We start from the raw sequence: 16,386 nt of genomic DNA, 5'->3' as shown, positions 1-16,386 counted from the left end.
GAGAGACATAAATAAGTAAAATTTAAAAGTAAAAAACTCATGTTGTTAAAGCTATGAATTTGTAATAACAAGAGGCAATTGTTTTCAGTATTTTGCAGAGGTAGAAGAAAACAGAATTGATGTTGAGATTTTACGAATGATGGTACATGACCAGGATTTACCAAACACTCCTCACTCAAAGGCTGTGTACACAATCCTACAAGGGAATGAAAATGGACAGTTCAAAATTAGCACAGACCCAAATACAAATGAGGCAGTCTTGTGTGTTGTCAAGGTAAACAAAAATAGTAATCAGCAATAATTTAAATTTTTCAGATTCATCTTTGGTATAAATATCTACTTGGTTCTTGTGAGTGTGACTAGGTTAGTGCAATGCAATAGTGAAATGATTTATATTGGTTTACATAAATGTTTTTATTAGGATTATCTCCTCCACATTATCTCTCTTACAGGGATGGCAAGTACAAAGCTCATTGTTCTATGCATGAGGGAAAGGAAAACAGCAGAAATGAAGTAGTAGTCATGTTCATTTTTACAAGGGTCCTAGACACACATTTGTCCAAATGCCCGAGATTAAAAAACAAAACAAAACAGAAAATAGAAGGTTGTTTTACATCTAACCTCTTTACTTTTCAATTCCCTTCATACTCATAATAACTTTCAGCTTTCTGTAATTTATTTATAATGTATATAATGTAATATAGTTGTTTTATAGGACCCTTTACTAAATAGCAGTTATTATATTAATCCCCATATATTTGAAGTAGCCAATACTTTGGGATTTAAAAATTCCATTATAATTACTGGCACCTCCGTTGACGGATTGCTTTAATCCCACCTGGCTCTTTTCTCAGTCATTCCACTAATAATCTTCACTAACCTCTTCTGTGCCCTCATTAATGTCTTAGAGACATAAGCATCTTTTGTGTTTTCTTAGAAGCTGTATGCACGAATTGTGCATTCCTTGTAATAGTTTTATAAAGTATTTCACTAATTATATAGCCTGTTCTTAACTTTTGATGTTCTTTTTCTTTCAACTTTTACATTTCTTTGTTCTGCATTCCTTCTTTTATTATTTCGATAGATTTTTGTTTCTAGTCAATTCAATTATTATTTTAGAAGTCTCTCTTAATTATTTGTTTCAGAACTGAGCATTTTGATTCGGAGCTAAGCAACCCCTAAGTTGAAAGTTGCTCTAGATATAATTATATCTTTTGCCCCATATTCTCAGAATAACTGCTCTGTTATAGTCAATCCCATATCCTACTCATCTCTTTAGTTATTTTTTATACTTATTTTGGAAGAACTGCTTTTTTCCATTATTACTGTTATCCCATTTGACAAAGAATGATATAATGAGAAATAATAGCCTGTTTGAACTTATTCAAGTAGATATTCTTTTATATTGATAGTTAAACATGTAATGAAAAAGTGAACGCAGAACCTTCCTGAAGAAAGTGTGGGGAAAAATTGTTGAATCTCAAAATTAGCAGTTTTGCAATGGAGTGTTTGTAATCATAGGAAGCCAGTTGTTTTACCGCTAGCACCAACTTTTGGTAACATTTTATAAACAAATAAGATATTCTATTTTGTGCCAAAACAGAATAGTAATTGTAAGTCCTCTTTATATAGTGTTGTATGGAAACTTATTAAAATATGTTTACTGAACAGGCATTGAACTATGAAGTCAGTCGCCAAGTTGTTTTGCAAATTGGTGTACTTAATGAAGCACAATTTTCTAAAGCAGCAAACTCACAAGCTCCTACAATGTGCACTACTACTGTCACTGTAAGGGTTAAAGACAGTGATGAGGGCCCCGAGTGCCAACCGCCAGTAAAAGTTATTCAGAGCAGAGATGGCCTCCCAGCTGGCCAAGAACTCCTTGGATACAAAGCAATGGACCCAGAAACACGCAGCAGTGATGGCTTAAGGTAATGTCTTTTTTTTTTTTTTTTGGTAAAAAGTTCTCTTTTTTATTTATTTATGCATATAGAAGTGGGGTACAGACTAGAGGTACAGGGGTGGTGAGAGGATTCACCAGAGATGGAGTGGGGAGCGGAACAGGCAGATTGACAAAGTACACTGCTGAGGGGAGCAGTGGGTGAAACAGGAGAAGTTTGCTGTGCCATGTGGGTCACCTCCTGGGCGGGGATCAAACTCACACTGAAGTGGCCACAGTTTGGCTTGTCTTCACATTGCAGGGCTCCGACCTATGGTGCCACCAGGGAAGACCCAAAGTTCTCTATTTTAAATATCTAAATTTATTTTAAATTTAGGAAATGTCTATGTATTTTTCAAAATGACAGATTTTAAAATGATTCCTGATCTTTGGTTGGAGCATTTACGTATGATTTCTAAAAATTAGGTATAAGAAGATAAGAGATGAAGATAACTGGTTTGAAATTGATGAAAACTCTGGTAACTTGAGAACTGCAAAAGTGCTAGATAGAGAATCAAAATTTGTAAAAAATGACCAATACAATATTTCTGTGGTTGCAATGGATGCAGGTGAGTGTTATTTTCTAGAAATTAAATATAAATATAAGACATTTTAAAAGGAAATGTTGGAATGAAATCTGTTTAATTCCAAATCTAATTTAATGTAAAGAATGTTCACACTGAATTTGCTCAACTTATTAGAAGCCACGCAATTTATATTTCAGCTCTGGGAAGGGCAAAGTCAGCAATGGTGATCTATAACTAATGAGCCAAAGTCAGCAATGGCGATTGTCCAAAGTCCTAATTTTAAGATTGTTACTACATGATCTCTGCTGTGGACATAGTCGCACACTTGAAGATCTCCACCTTTTAGGACAGTAGGCTTAGATTATTGTGGCTTAAACTGGCTGAAAGTTTTCACCCACCCCCCTAACAGATGAAATTTGAGGTAAATTTGTTTGAACCCCTCTTAATAGGTGACAAAAAAATTATCCTATTTTCTAAAGAAATAATGAAATGTTGACTCAAATAAATCTTTTGTTGTGTTTTATTAATATTATATTGAGGTGATAGTCATTTCTTCTACTGTGTATCACACTTCTTTAGATGTCTGTTATCACACCACACTGATCACCAAGACACTCATAGTTCTCCACTATCGTCCAATAGATACCCTCCACAATTTGCTCTCCACCCTCCTCTCACTCTCTCTCTGCAACCTCAACTCTATAGTCATATTTCAAGGGTTTATTGTTGGTTTGGTTTTGTCTGACCCTGGTTTTGTTCATTAATGTTCCACATGTTGGTGAAATCATCCAGTATTTGTCCTTCTGACTTATTTCACTTAGCATTATCTCCTCCTGGTCTATCCATATTGTCACAAATGGCAAGAGTTCATTTTTTATAGCTGCATAGTATTTCATTGTCCATATATATTCCATCTAATCCTCTCATTTGTCCTTGAGTACTTAGGTTGCTCCATAATTTGGTTTTTGAAAATAGTGCTTTAACAAACAGAAGAGTGTGTATATCTTTTAGAATCAATGTTTTTTCATTCTTTGGCTAGATAATTAAGAGTGGAATTGCAGGATTGTATGGTAAATCCAATTTTACTATTGTGGGGAACCTCTATACTCTTTGCCATAGTGTCTGAACCAGTGTATATTCCCACTAACAGAGTATGAGTGTTCCCTTTTCACCTATCCTTGCCAATATTTTTTGTTTCTGAGAATTGATCAGGTGTGAAATGGTATCTCATTGTGGTTTTGGTTTGCATTTTCCTGTATGACAATAAACATTTTTTCATGTGCTGTTGGCCATCTTCTTTAGAGAATTGTCTTGTCAACTTTTGTTTACTATGTATTTTATGGTTTGACATCTTTTATCCACCTTGACTTAATATTTGTATCTGGTGTGAGATAGTAGTCTAGTTTTATTCTTTTTCATGTGGCTGCCAGTTTTTCCAATACCATTTGTTGAAGTGACTTTTCTTTCACCACCACAAATCTTTGGCTCTTTAGTTATAGATTAACTGTCCATATAATTTATTTATTGATGGATTTTTAGTTCTTTGTCATTGATCTGTATGTCTATTTTTATTCCACTACCACACTATTCTGATTACTCTATATTTATATTATATACTGAAACCTGAGAGAATCACTGTTTTTGTTTTGTCAGAAATGCTTTGTTTTTTTTTGTGTGTGTGTGTTTCCATATGGATTTCAATTTTTTTTTTTTAAAGAATGCTACTGAAAATTTGATAGGAATCACACTGAATCTATATATTTCTTTGGGTAAGCTAGTCATTTTAACAATGCTAATGTTTCCAATGTGAGCAATGAATATCTTCACAATTTTTTGTGTCTTCTATCTTTTAACACCCTTGAGAGTAATGTTAGTTTTGTGTTTGTCATGGATGGCCTTAATTTTGTTGAGATATGTTCTATCTGTCCACAATATATATAGATAGATAGATTTTTAAGATTTATTTATTTATGTATACAGAACTGGGTGCAAGCCAGCAGTGGAGAGAAAGTGAGAGTATTCACCAGAGACAGAGAGGGGAGCAGAACAGGCAGATTGATGAAGTGCACTGCTGAGGGGAGCAGTGGGTGGGTCATGGGAGGTCTGCCATGCCACGTGTTCACCTCTGAGATGGGGGTCAAACTTGCTTTGAAGTGGCTGCTGCCAGCTTGTAATGCTGCATCCTAGTCCACTGCACCACCAGAGAGGGTCCCTACCCCCAATTTTTTGAGGGACATTATCACTGATGGACTTTGAATCTTATCATATGCTTTCTCCACATCTATTGATGTCACATGATATGTCTTTCCTTTTATTGTCACAATGAGTAATATGGACCAATTCTCAGATATTGAGCCATCCTTGGTTCCCTGTAATAAATCTTACTTGGTCTTGCTGTATGATCCTTTTAACACATTGTTGAATTAAACATGCTAAGATTTTGTTGGGGAATTTTGCAAGTATATTCATCTGGGAAATTGGTCTGTGTTTTGAGTTTGTTGTGATGTCTTTATCTGGCTTGGATTTCAGGATAATGTCAAACTTTAAACCTCATATATTTGAAGGTATTATTTCTTAACTTTTTTAAAGTTTGAGAAGGATAATTATTTATTTATCTTTGTAATTTTGGTAGAACTTAATAATGATTCACTGTGGTTGTGGGGTTTTGATTTTTGGGAAACTTTTTAATATAGTCTCAATTTCTTTGCCTATATCTGTTCTGTTCAGGTTTTCTATTTCTTCTTGATTCAGTCTTAGGTGTTATCTATTTCCATTTTTGCTATGGTTTTTAATTCTTTTTCAAGAGTAATTCCAGGATTGACCTTATAAAGAAACATTCCTCAACTGTCATAAATAATGATTTGAAAAACCTTGTGAACATGTTACTATTTTTGAATTTGTGCCACCATTTACTATTAAATTTATTTATACATATGTATACAATATTAATATACAGCTCATAAAAATATTAACACATATATTAAAAGACAATAATAAAAATAGAAATTACATACTATAGAGTACCAATTTGGATTAAATTCTCATAATTGATAAAAACAAGTGAACTTGAGCTTCTATGACAGAGAAAATTAATTTGACTATTGACCTAATACCAATATACTATTGGTCAGTATATTTATGCTAAATGTTCCAAACAGACAAACTAATATAGTAATGGAGAGGTTAGATTCTGTAAAATCATTAGGTTTTTAATAAAAATGGGTGAGTATGATATAAAATGGAAATTAAAAAAATTGAAAGTAAGCCATGCAACTGTTCATTTATTCATTTTGTACCTTATTATTTTTTAATAATTTTTTTTCTTTTTAAAAAAATATTTTACTTATTTATACAAAACTGGGGTACAAGCCAGAGGTGTTGGGGTGGTGAGAAGCTTCATCCAAGACAGAGTGGGGAGCAGAACAGGCAGATTGAGGAAGTGCACAGCTGAGGGGAGCAGTGAGCAGGTCAGGAGAGGTCTGCCACGCCATGTGGTTCACCTCCAGGGCCGGGAATAGAACTCGCACTGAAGCGACTGTGGCTGTCTTGTAGTGCTGTGTCCTAACCCACTGTGCCACCAGGGAGGGCCCCATTTTGTACCTTATTGTTAAAGTCTGTCTCACATGTTATCACCCTGTTTGTTTTTATAACATTACAACAAAAGTCTCGTCTTGATTCTCTGGCAAGCTTTTTCATGCACATCTGCCCTACTTAGATGTTTTTTCTGACTATACTCTCTCAGACTTGTTCTAGTCCTATCACCTTGGGATGGAAATAGTGTGATTTATATGATAACCAGTGACTAAATCTTTTTAAGTAACTATTCCCATGAATCAAAATATTTAGGTTTCAAAATCTGAAAGACAACTTTTATTATTACTTAAATCCCAGCATATTATTTTCTTTTCCTCTTGATACCTCTCACACATGCTTTTAATAGTTTCTTTTTAATATATAGAGAAAAAAGTGTAACAGATGGGGAAAATCTTACCTGAGAAGTATAGTTAGTAGCTCTACAATCCCAGGTGATTTGCTATTCTTAGACAAAAATAAAATCTGTGTAATTCAAGAACACAGTTATGATGTCACAGAAAGATTATATTTACTTATTTATTTCACAAATATGGGTTGTCTATTAAATCCAATTAGTAAACAAGTTATCCTGGAAGGTAGGCTTCAAAAAATGTCAATATTTCACATGATACCAGTTAAGGATGATTATTTCATAAGATATTCTCTGGTGTAAAAAACTTTTTCCACAAAAGAATGTATGGATATAGGAAGAAATGAAAACCAGTAAAGAGCTGCCTAAGTTAAAGTATAAAGCAGAAGATTTCACAGAAATTCAGAAACTTGGTGTGAGGAAAATAAAATGCTCTTTGGAGAGAAGAAAATGTTGAGAGCAGAATCAGCTGTACTTGGTGCTCCAAAACTATGTGTAAGCACAGAGATCACAGTGCAAGGAAGTAAAATGTCAAGACTGACCTATATGTCTGTACCCAAGCTCATAAATAATTTGGGTGTGCTCAAGAAGAAGATAAGATAAGAAAGTTATGACTCTTAGTGGGCAATCATAGACTGACATGAAGGATCTAATTTACTTAAGTTTAATCCATTAATCTATACTTCCAAATGCCAAACATGAAAGTAATTCTTCTATTTTGATACCCCCATTTTGTTTTGATGTTCTGGATATTTCAGGCTCATGATATAAGTATTCCTCTAGTTTCTTAGAATCCAGTTTATTTCCTTACATTTATGTGTCACTTTTCTTTTGTCAATCAGACTGCTTTCCCTAAGGTCATTCTAGAAAGCATTGTTTTATACACCTCCCACTTAGAATAGCATTGCTGTACCAGTCTGAAATTCAGACCTCTTAATTTTTTCAAAGGAATCAATATGCAATGCCTATGATTGTACTCACTCATTCTTTTCAGTTTTAATATCTTTTAAACCTTCCTTTCCTGGAAGTCATGTGCTAATTCTCATAGGTGATGTGCATTATCTAGCTTTCTCTAACTTGATTGATTAGGAGCTCAGTTTTATGTAAGGTCCCCTTTGTTAAACCATCTCTTTATCAAGCATCTGACAGAAATTTTGCATATGTTTGCTTAATGCAGGTATTCATATTTATCATTCCTCTGTTATTTGAGAACAGTAGTATTTAGTTCCAGATTGTGAAGTGTTTACTACTAAGAACTTAGCAATTTTATGTGCATAATGACACTCAGAGCAATTCATTTTAATATGGAAAATTATGTCTAAAAGCATACAAAATGTTTTTTCATTTTTGACTAAAAACAAATATTTAAGGGTTGTTATGTAGAAGAGGCAAACATTTTGTGTGGATAGTCCAAAAGGAACGTAAACAAATTGTTGGAAGTAACTTGGAGTCATACTATAGATTGATAAGCAAGAGCGTAAGTTTCCTTCAATGACTAGACGGAGTCATAATGCTAAGCTTCCTTTTAACAATCTTCCCTATTGTAAGTTGTAACTTATTTTTGGCCTTTTTTTTTCCCCTAGAAGTAAAATGAAAACTTACCCTTAGTCTTATGTAATTTCAATAGGCTTCTCAGACTTATTTTCTTTTTGACTCTTACTTCCTCACTGAAATACACTATGTAAAAAGGCTTATGTATTATTAAAATTGAAAAATAAAATGGAGTATAGTTTCATAAGAATTACACTAATTTTTGAGATAAATTCAAGGGACATGATCCAAATTTTGGACAAGTATTAGCAAAGGAGAAGTTTCACCAATTGTGCTTGGTTATTTGAATTTTTGCAATCATACCATTTGTGTTTTATTATCTTATCACAAATGGTAAAATTTGAACATGTTTTCTGAACTTCATTATCACCTAAACACAAATAATGGACACTGTTTTAATTAAAACTATTGATTGATACTTGACAAATCAAGTATGCTGAGAAATCAATGGAAAATGTGGCTGCTATTGTTCATAAAACTCATGACAAGTTTCATGAGGAAGTGACATATGAATGGAATCTTGAAGGTTAATTAGGGGTTTTCAGGCAAGAAAAGGGGGAAAAAATGTTTCTGCCAGTGGCAACAGAATCTATCAAGCAAAGAGGGAAACTAGGGGGCTCAATGAGAAATTTTACAAGATTTGAGCAAAGAATGTAGAGAAAAGGACAAAGAGATGAAGCTGAAGAGATAGCTGATGACCAGTTGTAAAGTCCATATATCCCTAGGATGAATATATGCTCTTCATAAGGATGGATGATCAATTTGCTTCAAGAGGTTTTTCTACAGTGCTATTATTCATAATCTCACACATTTTTGAAAAACATCTAAGATATCTGCTACAGTCACCAATCTTTAAGGTGGAATGATGTTACTATTTTGTAATTGCAGTGGTAGTATTTGATCTGGGAATTATGCTTGACAATTCAAGTTCTGAAAGATAGTAGAAAACATCTTATCAATTTATATCATAAAGATTTTTGCAAATGCATTTTTCAAGTGAAGAAATAACCTACTTTTTTCATTTTCTTAGATGGCAGATCTTGCACTGGAACATTAGTAGTTCGTTTGGAAGATTATAATGATCATGCACCACAAATTGAAAAAGAAGTGACAATTTGTCAGCATTCGAGGGATTTTGCTATTCTTGAACCTACAGATCCAGATGGACCTGACAATGGTCCACCTTTTCAATTCCTTCTTGATAATTCTGCCAGCAAACTTTGGACTATAGAAACAAAGGATGGTAATTATATATATTTTTTAATTAGTAAGAACTCAATATGGTTCTCATTTTCACTTTAGTTCATGATAATAAATGAATATTCATACTGGGAAAATATTTTATTGAACTCATAAAGGAAAAAATCTTGCTAAATGCAATGAATAATATATTTATGCTAAACTTGAACTCTTATTCCTGTTACTGATAACTTTAAAGAAAAATTACAAAACCATTTAAAGATAATATTTGAAAGACATTAAGTATAGCATAGTCCAATACAACCATAATGCTGTCAATCAAATTTCCTGCTTTTCCAAGAAACCAAAACATTTTAAACTAAGTACAGGATTCCACTAATATTTTTCTAGTTTAATGGTTCCTCTATCATTCCCCATCAAGAACAACAAGTTTGAATAATATGATCTTGGAAGATCATATCAATACATACTCTGATTTTTTTTTTCTTCTAGGTAAAACTGCCATTCTTCGTCAACGGCAGAATCTCGACTATAATTATTATGATGTGCCTATCCAAATAAAAGATAGACATGGATTTGCTGCAAAACACATGCTATCTGTGAGAGTATGTGATTGTACAACTCCATCTGACTGCAAAATGAATATTAAAGATGTGAGAGATGTCAAGTTATCAAACGTAATACTTGGAAAATGGGCTATTCTTGCCATGGTGTTGGGCTCTGCATTGTTGCTGTGTGAGTATAATTATCCAGAATGTGTGAACTGAAGTTTAAAAAGTATATGACAATATAATTTTATGTCAATAACATTTATAATCTTTGGTAATTGTATCCTTTAAAAAATCTTGCACAAACTGCTACAAGAAGAAAGAGTTCAATATGAGCAGGTTAAATTTAAACAAATTTTCAGAGGACTAGATAGCCTTTGTTCTTCAAATAATTAACTGAGACTCTGGGTAAGTAATTTCCTCTTTCAGTTCTTCATTCCGTATGGAAAATGAAGAGGTTGGCTAAAATAAATGTTAATGTGCTCCTCTATCAAAATATTATTATCTCTTCAGTAGGTAAGTTTATGTGAATACACAAAAAAGAAAGTGAAAGCAAGGTAGTCCCAATATTTACTTAGATGTTTTTGGTCAATGCTATTATTCACATATTTTAGCAGGCATCTTAAGATGACTCCAATACATAGGAAGTGGTTGTATAGTGAGTGACTCATTGAGGAAAATTAATGCTTGCAAAGAATGCTAAAACTTTGCTTATTGCATACAATTTTTTTGAGATGAAAAAGTGATGGAAATCATTGTCTGTACTTTTCTCTCTCCTTCCCTTCTTTTGTATTCTCTCTATGCTTCTTACTCTTTCTCTCCTTTCTATTTTTAAATCATTTTTTTAAAAAAATGTATTTATTTATGCATACAGAGCTGGGGTACAGGCCAGAGGTGTAGGGGCGGTGAGAGGATTCACCAGACACAAAGTGGGGAGCAGAACAGGCAGATCAACAGCACACTGCTGAGGGGAGCAGCAGGCCGGTCAGGAGAGGTCTGGCACGCATTGTAGTTCCGGGGCAGGCAGGGATTGAACTCTTGGGGAAGTGGATTTAGCTTCTCAGTGTTGTGCTTTAACCCGCTGCACCACCAGGGAGGGCCCCAAATGATTTTTTTTAAGGGCACACAAGTTATTTGAATTTACCACCTTTCTCCTTAGTCTTTACTGTGTCATACTTCATTGATTTTACTTCAGGTTAAACTGGATGATTTATTTAGCATGGTATTAGTTGATGTATATTTTCAAAAGCAGGCATTGAATTAATGCAATAGTGCATTTTATTTTTTGTATTTATGCTGAATGCCCTTTACATTTTTAAGAGCCTTGGATATGTTCTGAATGGATTATTAAATATCAATAATATTAATTTCCATTTCAGTGAGGTAAAAAAAAAACAGAGAAACATTTACATTGATTACATTTAAGTCACTTAATGTATATCAGAATGAATACCATTTAATTTGATTTAATTTTTATTTTTAGGTATTCTGTTTACATGTTTCTGTGTTACTGCTAAGAAGACAGTAAAAAAATGTTTTCCAGAAGATGTAGCCCAACAAAATTTAATTGTATCAAATACTGAGGGACCTGGAGAAGAAGTAATGGTAAATCAGCTTTCTCTTTCCTTTGATTTAGATGGTCGCCAATGATGATGGTTAAGAGTTACATAATGATAGTAATAACAAGTAGTATTTACTGAGTACTTACTATGCCAAGTAGAATACCAAGTGCCCAGCTAATGTTAATTCATTTAAACTCTGCAATTCTACTACATTAATTTCTTAGAGTTGACAGCAGAAAGTGCCACTAAGTGAGTGACCAAAACAATAGAAATTGATTTTCTGTAAATGCTAGAATTTAGGTTGTTGCAAGGATATGCTCCCCCCGAAGGTGTAAGGAAAGGAGCTGTTCTTGTATTCTCTCCTAGCTTCTACTAGTTCTTTGACTCATGTCAAGATAAATCAAATCTTCCTATTGCATGCTTTGTCTCTGTGTGTGTGTAATTTTCCCTTATTATAAGGGCATTTATAATATCGGATTAAGACTTACCCCAATAGAGAGTAACCTCTCTTTAATTTAATTAGTTGCATATACAATGGCCTTGTCTTCAAATAAAATCATGTTCTGAAGCACAGAGGGTTGGGGCTTAAACAAAATGAACTCTGGTGTAAAGGGGGCACACAGTTCAACCCAAAATATCTGCGATATAGGTCCAGTTATTATCCTGCTCTTTTATTGGGAATTGAGATACAAAGCAGGTAAACAGTTCACCTCTGTTAGTTTCAAGTTGATTCATTCATTGTATAACTCTACCTTTATTTATAGGAAGCAAATATTAGACTCCCCACACAGACATCCAACATTTGTGACACAAGCATGTCTGTTGGCACTCTTGGTGGCCAGGGAATCAAGACGCAACAAAACTTTGAGATGGTCAAGGGCAGTTATACTTTGGAGTCCAACAAAGGAGGCGGTGGACACCACACCTTGGAGTCTGTCAAGGGAATGGGACAGGGAGCAACAGATACTGGCAGATATGCTTACACCGACTGGCACAGCTTCACCCAACCCCGACTTGGAGAAGTAAGTGTCAATGTCTTCAAGTTTCTCTTGCATGAAAGTTAAACACTATTTATAAATTAGGATTTGCCTACAGATTTCTTCCTCATGTAGATGGAACACATTGTCTTTTTAATATTGAGTTATCATAGTTGTAGATTTGAGGTTTAAATGCAGACAGGAAACTGTTCATATATATATATATATATTTATTCATTTAAGTTCAATTATTAAAGTAGGGTTTACTAGACTTTAGTTGTGGCATATATAGATATATTTAGAGAAGATAAGAAGGTTGATATCCTGTGACCTAAAAACCTACAAGGAAAATCACCTGGAGTGAAATAATTGTTGTAGAGTGATACACTGATGGTAAATCATAAGCATTTTTCCTGGAGTGAAATAATTGTTGTAGAGTGATACACTGATGGTAAATTATAAGCATTTTTCAGTGTGTTGAATTCTCCATGTGGTTTTGAATCCCTAACATCAATTGACAGACTATTAAGTTTTTATTTTGGGTTTTAGTTTCTTGTTTTATCTTCAGATTAAGCAACATATGTCAATATTAGCAGCTTAGCATAATACATGAATATGATTTCTCACATTGTGTAAACAAAAGAACCATTGCATATTCTGGTGTCACTCACATATGTGATGAAGCTATAAAGATACATTTCAATTCATGGATTTTATGTTTGAATGGGAAATTAGTTCTGTAATATGTTTATAGCTTTAATTTTTCATGAACATGTTCACTGGAAGCATTTATATATTTGCTATAATTTTAAGAATGAATATAATACAGACCAATCATGTGCATTTTTTATATGTAGGAATCCATTAGAGGACACACTCTGATTAAAAATTAAACAGTAAAAGGTAAATCAAAGACATTATTTTTAATGCTAATATGTTTAGGTGTTTTTTAAAAAATAATAAAATGTGCTCTTTTTCAATACAGAAGGTGTATCTGTGTGGTCAAGATGAAGAGCATAAACATTCTGAAGACTACGTTCGTTCATATAACTATGAAGGAAAAGGGTCTATGGCTGGCTCAGTCGGCTGCTGTAGTGATCGGCAGGAAGAAGAGGGGCTTGAGTTTCTAGATCATCTGGAACCCAAATTTAGGACGCTAGCAAAGACTTGTGTCAAGTAACAAATATGTCTTTTAGTACAGTAACATCTACAAATGTACATGTAGGAGTTTATTGAAAGCAAAAAGGTAGCAGCATCTGCTCATGTGTTTGTTCATGGAAAGTGAACTTTGACTCACTTATGGATAAGGATACTATATATATGGAGGGCCCTTGAATTCTTGTCTGATACAGTTTCCATATTGCCTAGACATAAAAAATTTATTCATTAATTTTCTTTTTACGTATATGTATAGATTGAGCATTTTCAGACTGTACTATGTGCTCTCTTGCACCTCTAGTTACAAATTTATGTTTCTATGCTATGGAAGAGCATGTGGGAGAACTGGGTATTGTAGAGGCTGATGAGAAATGAATTTTTATTGTAGATGAAAATTAAATTATTTTCCTCAAAAATCTTGGGAAAATTATGCTTTTTAGAATTTTTTTTGTGCCAGAAAAATTATTTCCTCTACCCAAGTGGCTATGTATTGAAGGATTGGATGATTCTTAAATGTTTTTTGGTGAGGTCTTTAATTTGCTAAATATGAGCTTATTTTTTTCACTACAGTTTTCTTCTCCTGGAGGTGCTACCAGCACTGTTTTCTTTAAGGATGCTATCAAAGTTTGTTCTAGAATCTGCTTATATGAATGTGTATTAGGTTCCCACAGTCTCTAGGATTGTTGGAAAGACACAGAACATAAAATCTGAAAGATATTTGAGAATTTTTATACAATCACATGAGAGGATTTCTATGAACAAATTTCAATCTTGATGACCCTGAGTCAACTGAGACTCACAAATAAGTTTTCTTTGCCCACTATGATGTGCTACTATCATTATAAAATATAACTGGCAAGAACATTCATTACCAGTTTGACTCAGGCCCACCATCAGTAAATATTCATACAACTAATCTTGCAGATATTAGCTTTGCAAACCTGATACATAGCATTAGCTTTTTAAATCTGCAAATATTGTATAATCATTCATATAGGGACTTATACTCAGTTTATGTTGTGGTTACTTTAATAAAATGGGAAATAAGAAACAAAGATGATGTGACATGTATTAAAATAAGGAAATCTATTAAACAATATAGCCAATACTTGTTAAATGATGGATAAATGATCACATTGATTCATAAATTATTTTTAATGTATAATATTTTAACAAGATACTATGTTTTATTAAGTTAGAAGCCATATATTTAAATAACATTTTAATAGTTTTGTGTGCCAAACTATCAATTTATAAATTATAACAGTATATATCACATGGCAATTTTTCATTCAGACTAAAACTATTTTTTTTACTTTTATAAAACTTTATTATACTCTAGATGTTTTAGATTTATAGAATTATTGCAAAGATAATAGAGTTCCTGTAGACACCATTTCCTGTTTCCCCTGTTAACAACTTACACAACTATGATACATTTGTCACAACAAATAAGCCAATATTGATATAGTAATTAAAGTACAACTTCATTCAGATTTCCGCCATTTTTCCTTAATGTCCTTTTTCTGCTCCAGAATCTCATTCAGTTTACATTACATTTAGTCATGTCATCTTATGTTTCTCTTGACTATAATAGCTTCTCAAATTTTTCTTGTTTCCCATGACCTGGACAGTTTGCTTAGGTATTTTGTAGAATGCCTCCCAGTTGAGATTTGTCTGGCATGTTCCTCATAGTTAGAGTGGGGCTACCTGTTTTCAGGAAGAGGTCCACAGAGGCAAAGTTCCATTTTTATTACATCAAGTCAAAGGGCCCTACTATTCACATAACTTATCACTACTGATGTGGACCTTGCTCACCTGCTTGGCTGCGTTTGCCAGGTCTCTACTCTATACAGTCAGTTTCTCACCTCTTGGCCTTGGAAGAAAGTTACTAAGTACAACCTACATTTGTAGAGTGGGAGTTACGTTGTATCTGAGGTTGGAGTATCTACAAAAGTTCAAAAACTTATTTTTTTTAAGGTTGATTAAGTAGTTATTAAAAAAATGGTTGGTGTTTTTAAATTTTGTAATTAATCTTGTATCAGTTATGTTTTCTAACATAGTTGCCTCTTATCTGAAATTGAATTAGAGCAGATTAAAAATTGTTTTAAAAAGTAAGCTTTTATTTTATAAGGTATCCACAATATATAAATTTTATAACTATTATGAATAAAATAATTTTGGGGATTAATACAATAAATTTCTGTTGTCTGATATATACATTTCTCTGACAAAAATGCCAGATATTTGGGAAAATATCATAATGTTATGTTGTTGTATTCTTGAATGTAGATACAGATGTTTCCTGAGCAATTAAAAATCTTTAGGCAAACATTAATTTATTTGTGTATTTTTGTCTTCATATTTCTTACATTTGTTTAAGAATTAATGGGAAAATTTATATAACAACATAAAATACAATTAAAGTCCACAGATTTATCTGTCAGTGAAAGAAGGTACTCCAAAGATATTCTAGAATTATTTGAACATGTGGGAAATGATTGTGTTAAAGAAAACTTTAGTATTTAAAAATGTTTCCTAAATATTATTTAAATTTAGCTCACAGTGGAACTGTTACCATCTTTTGATTTATCTAGGAAATTCAAAGTCATTCACTATACTTAAAGTTAGATGTTAAAAAATTAAATGTTAGTTGTAGGATGGATGGTATGCATGAAACTCCACTGGACTGTTCACAATTTAGTTTGTTTACAAAATATTGTATATTATGGATCATTGCATGTTAATTATCAATTTATTGATAGTTTAAGTTAATCATATGAATTGCTTTTCTATAATTAAGTCAATAGTGAAGGGAACATATAATTAAATTTTATTTATTTTGATTCAGATCTCAAACTTGCATGAAAAAATATGTGGAATTAGAAAAACAGATAAAAATTGATATTACTATTTTCAAGGAGCCTTGTTAACACTTAACTTTACTAAGCTTTTTTTTTAAAGATTTATTTTGTGCATAC

General features: G+C 32.9%; 1 protein-coding gene across 2 annotated transcripts in view; it reads left to right on the top strand.

Annotated features, from left to right (window-relative positions):
- DSC1 (desmocollin 1) overlaps nt 1–13,427 on the top strand; it is a 27,516-nt gene extending 14,089 nt beyond the window's left edge. The window contains exons 9-16 of one of the 2 annotated variants that reach the window (XM_012725813.1): nt 89–274; nt 1,672–1,931; nt 2,366–2,508; nt 8,991–9,203; nt 9,653–9,895; nt 11,192–11,313; nt 12,035–12,292; nt 13,233–13,427. In XM_012725813.1, the coding sequence (XP_012581267.1) occupies nt 89–274; nt 1,672–1,931; nt 2,366–2,508; nt 8,991–9,203; nt 9,653–9,895; nt 11,192–11,313; nt 12,035–12,292; nt 13,233–13,427 (1,620 nt within the window). Of the gene's footprint in view, nt 1–88; nt 275–1,671; nt 1,932–2,365; nt 2,509–8,990; nt 9,204–9,652; nt 9,896–11,191; nt 11,314–12,034; nt 12,293–13,104; nt 13,141–13,232 lie in introns of those variants that run through there. The other variant, XM_004683808.1, reaches the window with a different exon arrangement.
- Nucleotides 13,428–16,386: the final 2,959 nt, after the last annotated feature.

Source organism: Condylura cristata, unplaced genomic scaffold (genome assembly GCF_000260355.1).
Source record: "Condylura cristata isolate star-nosed mole 26May11 unplaced genomic scaffold, ConCri1.0 scaffold00016, whole genome shotgun sequence".
Taxonomy (NCBI): Eukaryota; Metazoa; Chordata; class Mammalia; order Eulipotyphla; family Talpidae; genus Condylura; species Condylura cristata.
Note: the sequence above shows the minus strand (reverse complement) of the source record. Positions and strands in the feature narration are given on the sequence as shown.